This window comes from Petromyzon marinus, chromosome 69, assembly GCF_048934315.1.
Source record: "Petromyzon marinus isolate PM22_M1 ecotype Great Lakes invasive population chromosome 69, UKy_Petmar_22M1.pri1.0, whole genome shotgun sequence".
NCBI classification, from domain to species: domain Eukaryota; kingdom Metazoa; phylum Chordata; class Hyperoartia; order Petromyzontiformes; family Petromyzontidae; genus Petromyzon; species Petromyzon marinus.
In genome coordinates, this window is record NC_133735.1 from 4,871,134 (window position 1) to 4,892,624 (window position 21,491).

Genomic DNA, 21,491 nt, shown 5'->3' on the forward strand with positions numbered 1-21,491 from the left:
ACGCCTTGGTGTTGCCGTGGTGACGCCTTGGTGTTGCCGTGGCGACGCCTTGGTGTTGCCGTGGCGACGCCTTGGTGTTGCCGTGGCGACGCCTTGGAGTTGCCGTGGTGACGCCTTGGTGTTGCCGTGGTAACGCCTTGGTGTTGCCGTGGTGACGCAGGGAGAACATCGTGGAGACTCAGCAGGCGGAGCTGCGGGAGGCTCTCCAGGCCCACGGCGGGCTCCAGGCCCAGCTGAGGGCACGCGAGGCCGAGGTCGGGGAGGCGACGCTGCGCCTCCGGGAGCAGCAGTCGTCGGGACAACGGTGTGTGTGGGTGTGTGTCTGTGTGTGTGTGTGTGTGACTGTGTGTGTCTGTGTGTGTGTGTGTCTGTGTGTGTGTCTGTGTGTGTGTCTGTGTGTGTGTCTGTGTGTGTGTGTGACTGTGTGTGTGTGTGTGTCTGTGTGTGTGTGTGTCTGTGTGTGTGTGTGTGTGTGTCTGTGTGTGTGTGTCTGTGTGTGTGTGTCTGTGTCTGTGTGTGTGTGTCTGTGTGTGTGTGTGTGTCTGTGTGTGTGTGTGTCTGTGTGTGTGTGTGTGTCTGTGTGTGTGTGTGTGTGTCTGTGTGTGTGTGTGTGTCTGTGTGTGTGTGTCTGTGTGTGTGTCTGTGTGTGTGTGTGTCTGTGTGTCTGTGTGTGTGTCTGTGTGTGTGTGTGTGTGTCTGTGTGTCTGTGTGTGTGTCTGTGTGTGTGTGTGTCTGTGTGTGTGTGTGTGTCTGTGTGTGTGTGTGTCTGTGTGTGTGTCAGTGTGTGTGTGTCTGTGTGTGTGTCAGTGTGTCTGTGTGTATGTGTGTCTGTGTGTGTGTCTGTCTGTGTCTGTGTGTGTGTGTCTGTGTGTGTGTGTCTGTGTGTGTGTGTGTGTCTGTGTGTGTGTGTCTGTGTGTGTGTGTCTGTGTGTGTGTGTGTGTCTGTGTGTGTCTGTGTGTGTGTGTGTGTCTGTGTGTGTGTGTGTCTGTGTGTGTCTGTGTGTGTGTGTGTGTCTGTGTGTGTGTGTCAGTGTGTGTGTGTGTGTCTGTGTGTGTGTGTGTCTGTGTGTGTCTGTGTGTGTGTCTGTGTGTGTGTGTGTGTGTCTGTGTGTGTGTGTCTGTGTGTGTCTGTGTGTGTGTGTGTCAGTGTGTGTGTGTGTGTGTCTGTGTGTGTGTGTCTGTGTGTGTGTGTGTCTGTGTGTGTGTCAGTGTGTGTGTGTCTGTGTGTGTGTCTGTGTGTGTGTGTGTGTCTGTGTGTGTGTGTGACTGTGTGTGTGTGTGTCTGTGTGTGTGTGTGTGTCTGTGTGTGTGTGTGTGTCTGTGTGTGTGTGTGTGTCTGTGTGTGTGTGTGTCTGTGTGTGTGTGTGTCTGTGTGTGTGTGTCTGTGTGTGTGTGTCTGTGTGTGTGTGTCTGTGTGTGTGTGTGTGTCTGTGTGTGTGTGTGTGTCTGTGTGTGTGTGTCAGTGTGTGTGTGTGTGTGTCTGTGTGTGTGTGTGTCTGTGTGTGTCTGTGTGTGTGTCTGTGTGTGTGTGTGTGTCTGTGTGTGTGTGTGTCTGTGTGTGTCTGTGTGTGTGTCAGTGTGTCTGTGTGTGTGTGTGTCTGTGTGTGTGTGTGTCTGTGTGTGTGTGTGTCTGTGTGTGTGTGTGTGTCTGTGTGTGTGTGTCTGTGTGTGTGTGTGTGTCTGTGTGTGTGTGTGTGTCTGTGTGTGTGTGTCAGTGTGTGTGTGTGTGTGTCTGTGTGTGTGTGTGTGTCTGTGTGTGTCTGTGTGTGTGTCTGTGTGTGTGTGTGTCTGTGTGTGTGTGTGTCTGTGTGTGTCTGTGTGTGTGTCAGTGTGTCTGTGTGTGTGTGTGTGTCTGTGTGTGTGTATGCTGATGACTTGGTAATAGCTGCTCAGTCAGAGGAGGAGTTGGAGACGCTGCTGCTGAGACTGGAGCGTGCCACTAAGAGGTGGGGCCTTACCATCAGCCCCACCAAAACTAAGCACCTGCCTGGGTATTTTGTACCATCGGACACTCCACCCCCACAACTCCCAATCGGTGATGGGGCAGTTGTGGAGAGAGTGGAGAGTTTCCCATACCTGGGCAGTGTGCTTATGACTGGCTCCAGTTTAACAGCAGAGGTCTCACTCCGAATCAGTCGAGCGGCAATATCTTTTCATCGGTTGCGTAACGCTGTGTGGAAGCTACCTGGTCTGTCGCTCCGCACTAAGCTTCAGGTCTTCTCGGCCACGGTCATTCCCTCCCTTCTCTACGCTTGCGAAACGTGGACCCCCCTAATGGAACATCTTCGCCGGTTAGAAACATTTAGGCTGGCCTGCCTACGATCCATCCTGGGTTTAACCAGACTGGATTGTGTGAGGAGCTCACAAATCCTTGAAAGATCTGGGCAGGGTCCCATCGGTGAGCTCCTCCGGCAGGCAAGGCTGCGATGGCTGGGTCATGTAGCCCGCATGCCCAGCCACCGCATGCCGAAACAGCTTTTGTTTGGCCGGATTGAGGGGGCTAAGCGGGCGCGGCACGGGCTAGAGAAGAGATGGAGTGATGTGGTACAGGAGGACGTGGAGCTGAGTGGACTTGCCGATGACTGGTACCAGCGGTGTCAAGATCGGCCTCTGTGGAGGAGGCTCGTGAAGGATGCTACTGGGCAGTTGGAGGCAGTCGCCCTCCAACAACAACGGAGGGCGGAGGAGCGACGCTCACAACAGCGAGCGGAGCGCCGGGTGGCTAAAGCACAGCAGGTTGGCACAGTAGGGGGCACAGGTGGTGCATCAGCCAGTCATCTCAGTCAGTCGACCCGTGGCACCTGGGTCTGCCCCGTGACCTCCTGCCAGCGGGCGTTCGACACTTCACGTGGCCTCAGGGTGCACATAGCCTGGCACAAGCGTCGTGGTGACGTCACCGCCACTTAGTGGCGAATGGCGGTTGTTGTTGTTGTTGTGTGTCTGTGTGTCTGTGTGTGTGTCTGTGTGTCTGTGTTTGTCTGTGTGTATGTGTGTGTCTGTGTGTGTGTGTCTGTGTGTGTGTGTGTGTCAGTTTGTGTGTGTCTGTGTGTGTGTGTCAGTGTGTGTGTGTGTCTGTGTGTGTGTGACTGTGTGTGTGTCTGTGTGTGTGTCTGTGTGTGTGTGTGTGTCTGTGTGTGTGTGTCTGTGTGTGTGTCTGTGTGTGTGTCTGTGTGTGTGTGTCTGTGTGTGTCTGTGTGTGTGTCTGTGTGTATGTGTCTGTGTGTGTGTGTCTGTGTGTCTGTGTGTCTGTGTGTGTCTGTGTGTGTGTGTCAGTGTGTGTGTGTCTGTGTGTCAGTGTGTGTGTGTCTGTGTGTCAGTGTGTGTGTGTCTGTGTGTGTGTGTGTCTGTGTGTGTGTGTGTCTGTGTGTGTGTCTGTGTGTGTGTGTCTGTGTGTGTGTCTGTGTGTGTGTGTCTGTGTGTGTGTGTCTGTGTGTGTGTGTGTCTGTGTGTGTGTCTGTGTGTGTGTGTGTCTGTGTGTGTGTCTGTGTGTGTGTGTCTGTGTGTGTGTCTGTGTGTGTGTGTGTGTCTGTGTGTGTGTGTCTGTGTGTGTGTGTGTCTGTGTGTTTGTGTCTGTGTGTTTGTGTCTGTGTGTGTGTGTGACTGTGTGTTTGTGTCTGTGTGTTTGTGTCTGTGTGTGTGTGACTGTGTGTGTGTCTGTGTGTGTGTGTCTGTGTGTGTCTGTGTGTGTGTGTGTGTCTGTGTGTGTGTCTGTGTGTGTGTCAGTGTGTGTGTGTGTCAGTGTGTGTGTGTCAGTGTGTGTGTCTGTGTGTGTGTGTGTCAGTGTGTGTGTGTGTGTGTCTGTGTGTGTCAGTGTGTGTGTGTCTGTGTGTCTGTGTGTGTGTGTGTCTGTGTGTGTGTCTGTGTGTGTGTGTCTGTGTGTGTGTGTGTCTGTGTGTGTGTGACTGTGTGTGTGTGTCAGTGTGTGTGTGTGTCTGTGTGTGACTGTGTGTGTCTGTGTGTGTCTGTGTGTGTGTCTGTGTGTGTGTGTGTGTCTGTGTGTGTGTGTCTGTGTGTGTGTCTGTGTGTGTGTGTCTGTGTGTGTGTGTCTGTGTGTGTGTGTGTGACTTTGTGTGTCTGTGTGTGTGTCTGTGTGTGGTGTGTGTGTCTGTGTGTGTGTGTCTGTGTGTGTGTCTGTGTGTGTGTGTCTGTGTGTGTCTGTGTGTGTGTCTGTGTGTCTGTGTGTGTGGCTGTGTGTGTGTCTGTGTGTGTGTCTGTGTGTATGTGTGTGTGTCTGTGTGTCTGTGTGTGTGTCTGTGTGTGTGTGTGTCTGTGTGTGTGTGTGTGTGACTGTGTGTGTGTGTATGTCTGTGTGTGTCTGTGTGTGTGTGTGTGTGACTGTGTGTGTGTGTGTATGTCTGTGTGTGTGTCTGTGTGTGTGTGTGTGTCTGTGTGTCTGTGTGTGTGTGTCTGTGTGTGTGTCTGTGTGTGTGTGTGTCTGTGTGTGTGTCTGTGTGTGTGTCTGTGTGTGTCTGTGTATGTGTGTGTGTGTCTTTGTGTGTGTGTCTGTGTCTGTGTGTCTGTCTGTGTGTGTGTGTGTCTGTGTGTGTATGTGTCTGTGTGTGTGTGTCTGTGTGTGTGTGTCTGTGTGTGTCTGTGTGTGTCTGTGTCTGTGTGTGTCTGTGTCTGTGTGTGTCTGTGTCTGTGTGTGTGTGTGTGTCTGTGTGTCTGTGTGTGTGTGTCTGTGTGTGTCTGTGTGTGTCTGTGTGTGTCTGAGTGTGTCTGTGTCTGTGTGTGTGTGTCTGTGTGTGTGTCTGTGTGTGTGTGTCTGTGTGTGTATCTGTGTGTGTGTGTCTGTGTGTGTCTGTCTCTGTGTGTGTGTCTGTGTGTGTGTCTGTGTGTGTGTCTGTGTGTGTGTTGTTACAGTCTGTGCGGTCCCCCTTCTTAAAGAGGGGGACCACCAGGGCATCCTTCCAATCCTGCGGAACCTGTCCAGTGGTCCAGACTGTTGTTATGATGTCATATTGGGCAGTCTGTGCACAAACGCCACTCTCCCTCAGCATTTCGCTTGGGAGATCATCTCATAGCTGTACCGGAGGAATCTCCATATGGTACAGATATAATGGGAGGCTGATCGATGCTCAGGTGCAGTCAAGGGATGGCTCCCTATTGCCCAACCACGTTATGTATGCCGATGATTTGGTAATAGCTGCTCATTCAGAGGAGGAGTTGGAGACGCTGCTGTTGAGACTGGAGTGTGCTACTAAGAGATGGGGCCTTACCATCAGCCCCACCATAACTAAGCACCTGCCTGGGTATTTTGTACCATCGGACACTCCACCCCCACAACTCCCAATCGGTGATGGGGCAGTTGTGGAGAGAGTGGAGAGTTTCCCATACCTGGGCAGTGTGCTTATGACCGGCTCCAGTTTAACAGCAGAGGTCTCACTCCGAATCAGTCGAGCGGCAATATCTTTTCATTGGTTGCGTAATGCTGTGTGGAAGCTACCTGTTCTGTCGCTCCGCACTAAGCTTCAGGTCTTCTCGGCCACGGTCATTCCCTCCCTTCTCTACGCTTGCGAAACGTGGACCCCCCTGGTGGAACATCTTCGCCGGTTAGAAACATTTAGGCTGGCCTGCCTACGATCCATCCTGGGTTTAACCAGGCTGGATTGTGTGAGGAGCTCACGTATCCTTGAAAGATCTGGGCACGGTCCCATCAGTGAGCTCCTTCGGCAGCCAAGGCTGCGATGGCTGAGTCATGTAGCCCGCATGCCCAGCCACCGCATGCCTAAACAGCTTTCGTTCGGCCGGATCGAGGGGGCTAAGCGGGCGCGGCACGGGCTAGAGAAGAGATGGAGTGATGTGGTACAGGAGGACGTGGAGCTGAGTGGACTTGCCGATGACTGGTACCAGCGGTGTCAAGATCGGCCTCTGTGGAGGAGGCTCGTGAAGGACGCTACTGGGCAGTTGGAGGCAGTCGCCCTCCAACAGCAACGGAGGGCGGAGGAGCGACACTCACAACAACGAGCGGAGCGCCGGGTGGCTAAAGCACAGCAGGTTGGCACAGTAGGGGGCACAGGTGGTGCATCAGCCAGTCATCTCAGTCAGTCGACCCGTGGCACCTGGGTCTGCCCCGTGACCTCCTGCCAGCCGGCGTTCGACACTTCACGTGGCCTCAAGGTGCACATGGCCTGGCACAAGCGTCGTGGTGACGTCACCGCCACTTAGTGGCGAATGGCGGTTGTTGTTGTGTGTATGTGTGTATATATATCTGTGTGTGTATCTCTGTGTGTGTGTATCTCTGTGTGTGTGTGTGTGTATCTCTGTGTGTATATATATCTGTGTGTGTGTATCTCTGTGTGTGTGTGTATCTCTCTGTGTGTGTGTATATATCCGTGTGTGTGTGTGTGTGTATATCTGTGTGTATATATATCTCTGTGTGTGTGTATCTCTGTGTGTGTGTATCTCTGTGTGTATATATATCTGTGTGTGTGTATCTCTCTGTGTGTGTGTATCTCTCTGTGTGTGTGTATATATATATATCCGTGTGTGTGTGTGTATCTGTGTGTGTATCTCTGTGTGTATATATATCCGTGTGTGTGTGTGTGTCTGCGTGTGTATCTGTGTGTGTGTGTATCTCTGTGTGTGTGTGTGTATCTGTGTGTGTAGGAGCTCTATACGAGAGAGCGTAGGTCTCATCCGCCTGCAGAAGGAGCTTGCAGACAAGGGAGTGGCGCTCGCCGCCATCGAGGGGAAGTTCGGAGAGCTACAGGAGGCATGGCACCACCAGCACCGCACTACCGGCACCGGCGCCGCACTACCGGCACTACACTACCGGCACCATAGACACTCACGAAGAGTCAGAGACCCATAGACACTCACAGAGAGTCAGAGACCCATAGACACTCACAGAGAGTCAGAGACCCATAGACACTCACAGAGAGTCAGAGACTCATAGACACTCACAGAGAGTCAGAGACCCATAGACACTCACAGAGAGTCAGAGACCCATAGACACTCACAGAGAGTCAGAGACCCATAGACACTCACAGATAGTCAGAGACCCATAGACACTCACAGAGAGTCAGAGACCCATAGAGACTCACAGAGAGTCAGAGACCCATAGACACTCACGGAGAGTCAGAGACCCATAGACACTCACAGAGAGTCAGAGACCCATAGACACTCACAGAGAGTCAGAGACCCATAGACACTCACGGAGAGTCAGAGACCCATAGACACTCACAGAGAGTCAGAGACCCATAGACACTCACAGAGAGTCAGAGACCCATAGACACTCACAGAGAGTCAGAGACCCATAGACACTCACAGAGAGTCAGAGACCCATAGACACTCACAGAGAGTCAGAGACCCATAGACACTCACAGAGAGTCAGAGAGCCATAGACACTCACAGAGAGTCAGAGACCCATAGACACTCACAGAGAGTCAGAGACCCATAGACACTCACAGAGAGTCAGAGACCCATAGAGACTCACAGAGAGTCAGAGACCCATAGACACTCACGGAGAGTCAGAGACCCATAGACACTCACAGAGAGTCAGAGACCCATAGACACTCACAGAGAGTCAGAGACCCATAGACACTCACAGAGAGTCAGAGACCCACAGACACTCACAGAGAGTCAGAGACCCATAGACACTCACAGAGAGTCAGGGACCCATAGACACTCACAGAGAGTCAGAGACCCATCGACACTCACAGAGAGGCAGAGACCCATAGACACTCACAGAGAGTCAGAGACCCATAGACACTCACAGAGAGTCAGAGATCCATAGAGACTCACAGAGAGTCGGAGACCCATAGACACTCACAGAGAGTCAGAGACCCATAGACACTCACAGAGAGTCAGAGACCCATAGAGACTCACAGAGAGTCAGAGACCCATAGACACTCACAGAGAGTCAGAGACCCATAGACACTCACAGAGAGTCAGAGACCCATAGACACTCACAGAGAGTCAGAGACCCATAGACACTCACAGAGAGTCAGAGACCCATAGACACTCACAGAGAATCAGAGACCCATAGACACTCACAGAGAATCAGAGACCCATAGACACTCACAGAGAGTCAGAGACCCATAGACACTCCACAGAGAGTCAGAGACCCATAGACACTCACAGAGAGTCAGAGACCCATAGACACTCACAGAGAGTCAGAGACCCATAGACACTCACAGAGAGTCAGAGACCCATAGAGACTCACAGAGAGTCAGAGACCCATAGACACTCACAGAGAGTCAGAGACCCATAGACACTCACAGAGAGTCAGAGACCCATAGAGACTCACAGAGAGTCAGAGACCCATAGACACTCACAGAGAGTCAGAGACCCATAGAGACTCACAGAGAGTCAGAGACCCATAGACACTCACAGAGAGTCAGAGACCCATAGACACTCACAGAGAGTCAGAGACCCATAGACACTCACAGAGAGTCAGAGACCCATAGACACTCACAGAGAGTCAGAGACCCATAGACACTCACAGAGAGTCAGAGACCCATAGACACTCACAGAGAATCAGAGACCCATAGACTGCATATGGCAGTAATGACATTGTTGTTATTCTTCTTTGGTTCTTTCGGTAAAGTCACCACCACGTAGAATGAGAATAAAATAATAAATTGATAAAATAAAATAACACGATAATATTCTCGCGACGTTTCGGCCACAACACAAGCGGCCTTCATCAGGTGAAGGGACGAGAATGTCTGGTAGGACAGCGCTGGAGTGATCGGGCTCGTGTGACAGTCTCGTCCCTCCACCTGATGAAGGCCGCTTGTGTTGTGGCCCGAAACGTCGTGAGAATATTATTATCGTGTTATTTTATTTCATCAATTTATTATTATTTTATTATCATTCTACGTGGTGGTGGTGACTTTACCGAAAGAACCAAAGAAGATGAATCCTTGCAGTCACGAAAGCTTTAAATCGAAAGATCATCATCATGATCATGATCATCATGATGATGACGATCATGATCATGATGATCACCTGAGCCACGTGCGTGTACGCGACTCCGCAGCGGTCTCGGCGTCTGCACGAGAGCCAGGAGGCTCTGCTGGTTCAGCTGGAGTCGTCGCACGGCGAGCTGCAGCAGGAGAAGGCGCGCTGCCTCGCCCTGCAGCGCCAGCTGAGCACCAGCAACGCACAACAGCGGGACGCCGTGCAGGTGAGAGGAGCCCTGGGGCGGTCGCTCGGTCAGACACACAGACAGTCAGTCAGACACACAGACAGTCACCCAGCCAGTCAGCTGCAGCAGGAGAAGGCGCGCTGCCTCGCCCTGCAGCGCCAGCTGAGCACCAGCAACGCACAACAGCGGGACGCCGTGCAGGTGAGAGGAGCCCTGGGGCGGTCGCTCGGTCAGTCAGACACACAGACAGTCAGTCAGACACACAGACAGTCAGTCACCCAGACAGTCAGTCAGTCACCCAGACAGTCAGTCACCCAGACAATCAGACACCCAGACAGTCAGACACCCAGACAGTCAGCTGCAGCAGGAGAAGGCGCGCTGCCTCGCCCTGCAGCGCCAGCTGAGCACCAGCAACGCACAACAGCGGGACGCCGTGCAGGTGAGAGGAGCCCTGGGGCGGTCGCTCGGTCAGACACACAGACAGTCAGACACCCAGACAGTCAGTCAACCAGACAGTCAGTCACCCAGCCAGTCAGCTGCAGCAGGAGAAGGCGCGATGCCTCGCCCTGCAGCGCCAGCTGAGCACCAGCAACGCACAACAGCGGGACGCCGTGCAGGTGAGAGGAGCCCTGGGGCGGTCGCTCAGTCAGACACACAGACAGTCAGTCACCCAGACAGTCAGTCACCCAGACAGTCAGCTGCAGCAGGAGAAGGCGCGCTGCCTCGCCCTGCAGCGCCAGCTGAGCACCAGCAACGCACAACAGCGGGACGCCGTGCAGGTGGGGGAGAGAGCCCTGGGGAGGTCGCCCAGACAGTCAGACACACAGACAGTCAGTCAGTCAACCAGACAGTCAGTCACCCAGACAGTCAGACACACAGACAGTCACCCAGCCAGTCAGTCACCCAGACAGTCAGTCACCCAGCCAGTCAGCTGCAGCAGGAGAAGGCGCGCTGCCTCGCCCTGCAGCGCCAGCTGAGCACCAGCAACGCACAACAGCGGGACGCCGTGCAGGTGAGAGGAGCCCTGGGGCGGTCGCTCGGTCAGACACACAGACAGTCAGTCACCCAGCCAGTCAGACACCCAGACAGTCAGTCACCCAGACAGTCACCCAGACAGTCAGTCACCCAGTCAGTCAGTCACCCAGACAGTCACCCAGACAGTCAGCTGCAGCAGGAGAAGGCGAGCTGCCTCGCCCTGCAGCGCCAGCTGAGCACCAGCAACGCACAACAGCGGGACGCCGTGCAGGTGAGAGGAGCCCTGGGGCGGTCGCTCAGTCAGACACCCAGACAGTCAGTCACCCAGCCAGACAGTCAGTTACCCAGTCAGTCAGTCACCCAGCCAGACAGTCACCCAGACAGTCAGCTGCAACAGGAGAAGGCGCGCTGCCTCGCCCTGCAGCGCCAGCTGAGCACCAGCAACGCACAACAGCGGGACGCCGTGCAGGTGGGGGAGAGAGCCCTGGGGCGGTCGCTCGGTCAGACACCCAGTCAGACACCCAGACAGTCAGTCACACAGACAGTCAGACACCCAGACAGTCAGTCACCCAGACAGTCAGACACCCAGACAGTCACCCAGCCAGTCAGACACCCAGACAGTCAGTCACCCAGCCAGACAGTCAGTCACCCAGCCAGTCACCCAGACAGTCAGCTGCAGCAGGAGAAGGCGCGCTGCCTCGCCCTGCAGCGCCAGCTGAGCGCCAGCAACGCACAACAGCGTGACGCCGTGCAGGTGGGGGAGAGAGCCCTGGGGCGGTCGCTCAGTCAGACACACAGACAGTCAGTCACCCAGCCAGACAGTCAGTCAACCAGACAGTCAGTCACCCAGACAGTCAGCTGCAGCAGGAGAAGGCGCGCTGCCTCGCCCTGCAGCGCCAGCTGAGCACCAGCAACGCACAACAGCGGGACGCCGTGCAGGTGGGGGAGAGAGCCCTGGGGAGGTCGCCCAGACAGTCAGACACACAGACAGTCAGTCAGTCAACCAGACAGTCAGTCACCCAGACAGTCAGACACACAGACAGTCACCCAGCCAGTCAGTCACCCAGACAGTCAGTCACCCAGCCAGTCAGCTGCAGCAGGAGAAGGCGCGCTGCCTCGCCCTGCAGCGCCAGCTGAGCACCAGCAACGCACAACAGCGGGACGCCGTGCAGGTGAGAGGAGCCCTGGGGCGGTCGCTCGGTCAGACACACAGACAGTCAGTCACCCAGCCAGTCAGACACCCAGACAGTCAGTCACCCAGACAGTCACCCAGACAGTCAGTCACCCAGTCAGTCAGTCACCCAGACAGTCACCCAGACAGTCAGCTGCAGCAGGAGAAGGCGAGCTGCCTCGCCCTGCAGCGCCAGCTGAGCACCAGCAACGCACAACAGCGGGACGCCGTGCAGGTGAGAGGAGCCCTGGGGCGGTCGCTCAGTCAGACACCCAGACAGTCAGTCACCCAGCCAGACAGTCAGTTACCCAGTCAGTCAGTCACCCAGCCAGACAGTCACCCAGACAGTCAGCTGCAACAGGAGAAGGCGCGCTGCCTCGCCCTGCAGCGCCAGCTGAGCACCAGCAACGCACAACAGCGGGACGCCGTGCAGGTGGGGGAGAGAGCCCTGGGGCGGTCGCTCGGTCAGACACCCAGTCAGACACCCAGACAGTCAGTCACACAGACAGTCAGACACCCAGACAGTCAGTCACCCAGACAGTCAGACACCCAGACAGTCACCCAGCCAGTCAGACACCCAGACAGTCAGTCACCCAGCCAGACAGTCAGTCACCCAGCCAGTCACCCAGACAGTCAGCTGCAGCAGGAGAAGGCGCGCTGCCTCGCCCTGCAGCGCCAGCTGAGCGCCAGCAACGCACAACAGCGTGACGCCGTGCAGGTGGGGGAGAGAGCCCTGGGGCGGTCGCTCAGTCAGACACACAGACAGTCAGTCACCCAGCCAGACAGTCAGTCAACCAGACAGTCAGTCACCCAGACAGTCAGCTGCAGCAGGAGAAGGCGCGCTGCCTCGCCCTGCAGCGCCAGCTGAGCACCAGCAACGCACAACAGCGTGACGCCGTGCAGGTGAGAGGAGCCCTGGGGCGGTCGCTCGGTCAGTCAGACACACAGACAGTCAGTCAGACACACAGACAGTCAGTCACCCAGACAGTCAGTCAGTCACCCAGACAGTCAGTCACCCAGACAATCAGACACCCAGACAGTCAGACACCCAGACAGTCAGCTGCAACAGGAGAAGGCGCGCTGCCTCGCCCTGCAGCGCCAACTGAGCACCAGCAACGCACAACAGCGTGACGCCGTGCAGGTGGGGGGAGCCCTGGGGCGGTCGCTCAGTCAGTCACACAGTCAGTCAGTCAGACACCCAGACAGTCAGTCAGACACACAGACAGTCACCCAGACAGTCAGACACCCAGACAGTCAGACACCCAGCCAGTCAGTCAGACACACAGACAGTCACCCAGTCAGTCAGACACCCAGCCAGTCAGACACCCAGACAGTCAGACACCCAGCCAGTCAGTCAGACACACAGACAGTCACCCAGTCAGTCAGACACCCAGGCAGTCAGACACCCAGCCAGTCAGTCAGACACACAGACAGTCACCCAGCCAGTCAGTCAACCAGTCAGTCAGTCACCCAGCCAGACAGTCACCCAGCCAGTCAGTCAACCAGTCAGTCAGTCACCCAGACAGTCAGACACCCAGCCAGTCAGACACCCAGCCAGTCAGTCACCCATACAGTCAGACACCCAGACAGTCAGTCAGACACCCAGACAGTCAGTCAGACACACAGTCAGACACACAGACAGTCAGACACCCAGACAGTCAGCTGCAGCAGGAGAAGGCGCGCTGCCTCGCCCTGCAGCGCCAGCTGAGCACCAGCAACGCACAACAGCGTGACGCCGTGCAGGTGAGAGGAGCCCTGGGGCGGTCGCTCGGTCAGACACACAGACAGTCAGTCAGTCAACCAGACAGTCAGTTACCCAGACAGTCAGTCAGACACCCAGACAGTCAGTCAGACACACAGTCAGACACACACACAGTCAGTCACCCAGACAGTCAGCTGCAACAGGAGAAGGCGCGCTGCCTCGCCCTGCAGCGCCAGCTGAGCACCAGCAACGCACAACAGCGGGACGCCGTGCAGGTGAGAGGAGCCCTGGGGCGGTCGCTCGGTCAGACACACAGACAGTCAGTCAGACACCCAGACAGTCAGTCACCCAGCCAGACAGTCAGTTACCCAGACAGTCAGTCAGACACCCAGACAGTCAGTCAGACACACAGTCAGACACACAGACAGTCAGACACCCAGACAGTCAGCTGCAGCAGGAGAAGGCGCGATGCCTCGCCCTGCAGCGCCAGCTGAGCACCAGCAACGCACAACAGCGTGACGCCGTGCAGGTGAGAGGAGCCCTGGGGCGGTCGCTCAGTCAGACACACAGACAGTCAGTCACCCAGCCAGTCACCCAGACAGTCAGTCACCCAGTCAGTCAGTCACCCAGACAGTCACCCAGACAGTCAGCTGCAGCAGGAGAAGGCGCGCTGCCTCGCGCTGCAGCACCAGCTGAGCACCAGCAACGCACAACAGCGGGACGCCGTGCAGGTGAGAGGAGCCCTGGGGCGGTCGCACGGTCAGACACACAGACAGTCAGTCACCCAGCCAGTCACCCAGCCAGTCAGTCACCCAGACAGTCAGACACCCAGCCATTCAGTCACCCAACCAGTCAGTCACCCAGATAGTCACCCAACCAGTCAGTCACCCAGACAGTCACCCAGCCAGTCAGACACCCAGACGGTCAGTCACCCAGCCAGTCAGTCACCCAGCCAGTCAGACACCCAGACAGTCAGTCACCCAACCAGTCACCCAACCAGTCACCCAGCCAGTCAGTCAGTCACCCAGACAGTCAGACACCCAGTCACCCAGCCAGTCAGTCAACCAGTCAGTCAGACACCCAGCCAGTCAGTCACCCAGACAGTCAGACACCCAGACAGTTAGACACCCAGACAGTCAGACACCCAACCAGTCAGTCACCCAGCCAGTCAGTCACCCAGCCAGTCAGTCACCCAGCCAGTCAGACACCCAGACAGTCAGTCACCCAGTCACCCAGCCAGCCAGTCAACCAGTCAGTCACCCAACCAGTCAGACACCCAGCCAGTCAGTCACCCAACCAGTCAGTCACCCAACCAGTCACCCAAACAGTCACCCAGCCAGTCACCCAGCCAGTCAGACACCCAGCCAGTCACCCAGCCAGTCACCCAGCCAGTCAGTCACCCAACCAGTCACCCAACCAGTCACCCAACCACCCACCCAGCCATCAACCCACCAAACTACTCACTACCACTGTGCTACTACTAACACTGTGCTACTAACACTGTGCTACTACTAACACTGTACTACTACTAACACTGTGCTACTACTACTAACACTGTGCTACTACTACTAACACTGTGCTACTACTAACACTGTACTACTACTACTAACACTGTACTACTACTAACACTGTGCTACTACTACTAACACCGTGCTACTAACACTGTGCTACTAACACTGTGCTACTACTACTAACACTGTACTACTACTAACACTGTGCTACTACTACTAACACTGTGCTACTACTAACACTGTGCTACTACTACTAACACTGTGCTACTAACACTGTGCTACTAACACTGTGCTACTACTAACACTGTGCTACTACTAACACTGTGCTACTACTAACACTGTATTACTACTAACACTGTGCTACTAACACTGTGCTACTACTAACACTGTACTACTACTAACACTGTGCTACTACTAACACTGTACTACTACTAACACTGTACTACTAACACTGTACTACTACTAACACTGTACTACTACTAACACTGTGCTACTACTACTAACACTGTGCTACTAACACTGTGCTACTACTAACACTGTACTACTACTAACACTGTGCTACTACTAACACTGTACTACTACTAACACTGTACTACTACTACTAACACTGTGCTACTACTACTAACACTGTGCTACTACTAACACTGTGCTACTACTACTACCACTGTGCTACTACTAACACTGTACTACTACTAACACTGTGCTACTAACACTGTGCTACTACTACTAACACTGTGCTACCACTACTAACACTGTGCTACTACTACTAACACTGTGCTACTACTAACACTGTGCTACTACTACTAACACTGTGCTACTACTACCACTGTACTACTACTACCACTGTACTACTACTACCACTGTACTACTACTAACACTGTGCTACTACTAACACTGTGCTACTACTAACACTGTGCTACTACTAACACTGTACTACTACTAACACTGTGCTACTACTACCACTGTACTACTACTACCACTGTACTACTACTACCACTGTACTACTACTACTACCACTGTACTACTACTAACACTGTGCTACTACTAACACTGTGCTACTACTAACACTGTACTACTACTAACACTGTGCTACTACTACTAACACTGTGCTACTACTACTAACACTGTGCTACTACTACTAACACTGTGCTACTACTAACACTGTGCTACTACTACTAACACTGTGCTACTACTACCACTGTACTACTACTACCACTGTACTACTACTACCACTGTACTACTACTACCACTGTACTACTACTAACACTGTGCTACTACTAACACTGTGCTACTACTAACACTGTGCTACTACTAACACTGTACTACTACTAACACTGTGCTACTACTACCACTGTACTACTACTACCACTGTACTACTACTACTACCACTGTACTACTACTAACACTGTACTACTACTAACACTGTGCTACTACTAACACTGTGCTACTACTAACACTGTGCTACTACTAACACTGTACTACTACTAACACTGTGCTACTACTACCACTGTACTACTACTACCACTGTACTACTACTACCACTGTACTACTACTACCACTGTGCTACTACTAACACTGTGCTACTACTACTAACACTGTGCTACTACTAACACTGTGCTACTACTACTAACACTGTACTACTACTAACACTGTGCTACTACTACTAACACTGTGCTACTAACACTGTGCTACTACTACTACTAACACTGTGCTACTACTAACACTGTGCTACTACTAACACTGTGCTACTACTACTAACACTGTGCTACTACTACCACTGTGCTACTACTACTAACACTGTGTTACTACTAACACTGTACTACTACTACTAACACTGTGCTACTACTACTAACACTGTGCTACTAACACTGTGCTACTACTACTAACACTGTACTACTACTAACACTGTGCTACTACTACTAACACTGTACTACTACTAACACTGTGCTACTAACACTGTACTACTACTAACACTGTACTACTACTAACACTGTGCTACTACTAACACTGTACTACTACTAACACTGTGCTACTACTACTAACACTGTGTTACTACTAACACTGTGCTACTACTACTAACACTGTGTTACTACTACTAACACTGTACTACTAACACTGTGTTACTACTAACACTGTGCTACTACTACTAACACTGTACTACTACTAACACTGTGCTACTACTACTAACACTGTGCTACTACTACTAACACTGTACTACTACTAACACTGTACTACTACTAACACTGTGCTACTACTACTAACACTGTGCTACTACTAACACTGTGCTACTACTACTAACACTGTACTACTAACACTGTGTTACTACTAACACTGTGCTACTACTACTAACACTGTACTACTACTAACACTGTACTACTACTAACACTGTGCTACTACTACTAACACTGTGCTACTACTACTAACACTGTGCTACTACTACTAACACTGTGCTACTACTACTAACACTGTGCTATTACTAACACTGTGCTACTACTAACACTGTACTACTACTAACACTGTACTACTACTACTAACACTGTGCTACTACTACTAACACTGTACTACTACTACTAACACTGTGCTACTAACACTGTGCTACTACTAACACTGTGCTACTAACACTGTGCTACTACTACTAACACTGTGCTACTACTACTAACACTGTGCTACTACTACTAACACTGTGCTACTACTACTAACACTGTGCTACTACTACTAACACTGTGCTACTACTAACACTGTGCTACTACTACTAACACTGTGCTACTACTAACACTGTGCTACTACTAACACTGTACTACTACTACCACTGTACTACTACTACCACTGTACTACTACTACTACCACTGTACTACTACTACCACTGTACTACTACTACCACTGTACTACTACTAACACTGTGCTACTACTAACACTGTGCTACTACTAACACTGTACTACTACTAACACTGTACTACTACTAACACTGTACTACTACTAACACTGTGCTACTACTACTAACACTGTGCTACTAACACTGTACTACTACTAACACTGTACTACTACTAACACTGTACTACTACTAACACTGTGATACTACTAACACTGTACTACTACTACTAACACTGTGCTACTACTAACACTGTGCTACTACTACTAACACTGTGCTACTACTACTAACACTGTGCTACTACTAACACTGTGCTACTACTAACACTGTACTACTACTAACACTGTGCTACTACTACTAACACTGTGCTACTACTAACACTGTGCTACTACTAACACTGTGCTACTACTACCACTGTACTACTACTACCACTGTACTACTACTAACACTGTGCTACTACTAACACTGTGCTACTAACACTGTACTACTACTAACACTGTACTACTACTAACACTGTGATACTACTAACACTGTGCTACTACTACTAACACTGTGCTACTACTACTAACACTGTGCTACTACTAACACTGTGCTACTACTAACACTGTACTACTACTAACACTGTGCTACTACTAACACTGTACTACTACTAACACTGTGCTACTACTACTAACACTGTGCTACTACTACTAACACTGTGCTACTACTACTAACACTGTGCTACTACTACTAACACTGTGCTACTACTACTAACACTGTGCTACTACTACTAACACTGTGCTACTACTAACACTGTACTACTACTAACACTGTGCTACTACTACTAACACTGTGCTACTACTACTAACACTGTGCTACTACTACTAACACTGTGCTACTACTACTAACACTGTGCTACTACTACTAACACTGTGCTACTACTAACACTGTGCTACTACTACTAACACTGTGCTACTACTACCACTGTACTACTACTACCACTGTACTACTACTACCACTGTACTACTACTACCACTGTACTACTACTAACACTGTGCTACTACTAACACTGTGCTACTACTAACACTGTGCTACTACTAACACTGTACTACTACTACTAACACTGTGCTACTAACACTGTGCTACTACTACTAACACTGTGCTACTACTACTAACACTGTGCTACTACTACTAACACTGTGCTACTACTACTAACACTGTGCTACTACTAACACTGTGCTACTACTACCACTGTACTACTACTACCACTGTACTACTACTACCACTGTACTACTACTACCACTGTACTACTACTACCACTGTACTACTACTAACACTGTGCTACTACTAACACTGTGCTACTACTAACACTGTACTACTACTACTAACACTGTACTACTACTAACACTGTGCTACTCCTAACACTGTGCTACTACTACTAACACTGTACTACTACTAACACTGTGCTACTACTAACACTGTACTACTACTAACACTGTGCTACTACTACCACTGTACTACTAACACTGTGCTACTACTAACACTGTGCTACTACCACTGTGCTACTACTAACACTGTACTACTACTAACACTGTGCTACTACTAACACTGTGCTACTACTACTAACACTGTGCTACTACTACTACTAACACTGTGCTACTACTAACACTGTGCTACTACTAACATTGTGCTACTACTACTAACACTGTGCTACTACTAACATTGTGCTACTACTACTAACACTGTGCTACTACTACTAACACTGTACTACTAACACTGTACTACTACTAACACTGTACTACTACTAACACTGTGCTACTACTACTAACACTGTGCTACTACTAACACTGTGCTACTAACACTGTACTACTACTAACACTGTGCTACTACTAACACTGTGCTACTAACACTGTACTACTACTAACACTGTGCTACTACTACTACCACTGTGCTACTAACACTGTGTTACTACTAACACTGTGCTACTAACACTGTGCTACTAACACTGTGCTACTACTACTACCACTGTGCTACTAACACTGTGCTACTAACACTGTACTACTACTAACACTGTGCTACTAACACTGTGCTACTACTAACACTGTGCTACTACTACTAACACTGTGCTACTACTACTAACACTGTGCTACTACTACCACTGTACTACTAACACTGTGCTACTACTACTAACACTGTGCTACTACTACTAACACTGTGCTACTAACACTGTGCTACTGCTGTTGCTGTGCTCAGCTGAGGGAGCAAATCCGAGACCTGGAGCAGGAGCGGGACCTGTTGAAGCAAAACTACGACTCCCTGTTCACCACGTGGGTCTCCCTCCTTCCCTGTCTGTCTCTCCCTGTGTCTCTCCCTGTCTCCCTGTCTCTCTCCCTGTCTCTCTGTCCCTGTTCACCACGTGGGTCTCCCTCCTTCCCTGTCTGTCTCTCCCTGTGTCTCTCCCTGTCTCCCTGTCTCTCTCCCTGTCTCTCTGTCTCTCTCCCTGTCTCTCTCTCCCTGTTCACCACGTGGGTCTCCCTCCTTCTCTGTCTGTCTCTCCCTGTCTCTCTGTCTCTCTGTCTCCCTGTCTGTCTCTCTGTCTCTCTCTCCCTGTTCACCACGTGGGTCTCCCTCCTTCCCTGTCTGTCTCTCCCTGTGTCTCTCCCTGTCTCCCTGTCTCTCTCCCTGTCTCTCTGTCTCTCTCTCCCTGTTCACCACGTGGGTCTCCCTCCTTCCCTGTCTGTCTCTCCCTGTGTCTCTCCCTGTCTCCCTGTCTCTCTCCCTGTCTCTCTGTCTCTCTGTTTCTCTCTCCCTGTTCACCACGTGGGTCTCCCTCCTTCCCTGTCTGTCTCTCCCTGTCTCTCTCCCTGTCTCCCTGTCTCTCTCCCTGTCTCTCTCTCTCCCTGTCTCTCTCTCCCTGTTCACCACGTGGGTCTCCCTCCTTCCCTGTCTGTCTCTCCCTGTGTCTCTCCCTGTCTCCCTGTCTCTCTCCCTGTCTCTCTGTCTCTCTGTCTCTCTCTCCCTGTTCACCACGTGGGTCTCCCTCCTTCCCTGTCTGTCTATCCCTGTCTCTCTCCCTGTCTCCCTGTCTCTCTCCCTGTCTCTCTGGCTCTCTGTCTCTCTCTCCCTGTTCACCACGTGGGTCTCCCTCCTTCCCTGTCTGTCTCTCCCTGTCTCTCTCCCTGTCTCTCTGTCTCTCTCCCTGTCTCTCTGTCTCTCTCTCCCTGTTCACCACGTGGGTCTCCCTCCTTCCCTGTCTGTCTCTCCCTGTCTCTCTCCCTGTCTCTCTGTCTCCCTGTCTGTCTCTCTGTCTCTCCCTGTCTCTCTGTCTCTCTCTCCCTGTCTCTCTGTCTCTCTCTCTCCCTGTCTCTCTCCCTGTCTCCATGTCTGTCTCTCTGTCTCTCTCTCCCTGTCTCTCTCCCTGTGTCTCTCTCCCTGTTCACCACGTGGGTCTCCCTCCTTCCCTGTCTGTCTCTCCCTGTGTCTCTCCCTGTCTCTCTGTCTCCCTGTCTGTCTCTCTGTCTCTCCCTGTCTCTCTGTCTCTCTCTCCCTGTCTCTCTGTCTCTCTCTCTCCCTGTCTCTCTCTCTGTCTCCATGTCTGTCTCTCTGTCTCTCTCTCCCTGTCTCTCTCCCTGTCTCTCTCTCCCTGTCTCCCTCCTTCCCTGTCTGTCTCTCCCTGTGTCTCTCCCTGTCTCTCTGTCTCTCTCCCTGTCTCTCTGTCTCTCTGTCTCTCTCTCCCTGTCTCCATGTCTCCCTCTCTCCCTGTCTCCCTCCTTCCCTGTCTGTCTCTCCCTGTGTCTCTCCCTGTCTCCATGACTCCCTCTCTCCCTGTCTCTCTCCCTGTGTCTCTCCCTGTCTCCATGTCTCCCTCTCTCCCTGTCACCCTCCGTCCCTGTCTGTCTCTCCCTGTGTCTCTCCCTGTCTCTCTGTCTTTCTCTCTCCCTGTCTCTCTCCCTGTCTCTCTGTCTCTCTCTCCCTGTCTCTCTCCCTGTCTCTCTCTCCCTGTCTCCATGTCTCCCTCTCTCCCTGTCTCTCTCCCTGTCTCTCTCCCTGTCTCTCTCCCTGTGTCTCTCCCTGTCTCCATGTCTCCATGTCTGTCTCCCTGTCTGTCTCCCTGTGTCTCTCTCTCCTTGTCTCCCTGTCTGTCTCCCTGTCTCTCTCTCCCTCTCTCCATGTCTCCCTCTCTCCCTGTC

At 52.1% G+C, this 21,491-nt stretch overlaps 1 protein-coding gene across 1 annotated transcript in view; it reads left to right on the plus strand.

Moving 5' to 3' along the window:
• The window catches only part of LOC116957030 (protein fantom), an 84,737-nt gene that overhangs the window by 18,365 nt on the left and 44,881 nt on the right, over positions 1-21,491 (plus strand). The window contains exons 7-11 of the mRNA XM_076055109.1: positions 161-304; positions 6,610-6,715; positions 8,987-9,577; positions 13,479-13,673; positions 19,555-19,628. Of these exons, the coding sequence (XP_075911224.1) occupies positions 161-304; positions 6,610-6,715; positions 8,987-9,577; positions 13,479-13,673; positions 19,555-19,628 (1,110 nt within the window). The remainder of the gene's footprint in view (positions 1-160; positions 305-6,609; positions 6,716-8,986; positions 9,578-13,478; positions 13,674-19,554; positions 19,629-21,491) is intronic.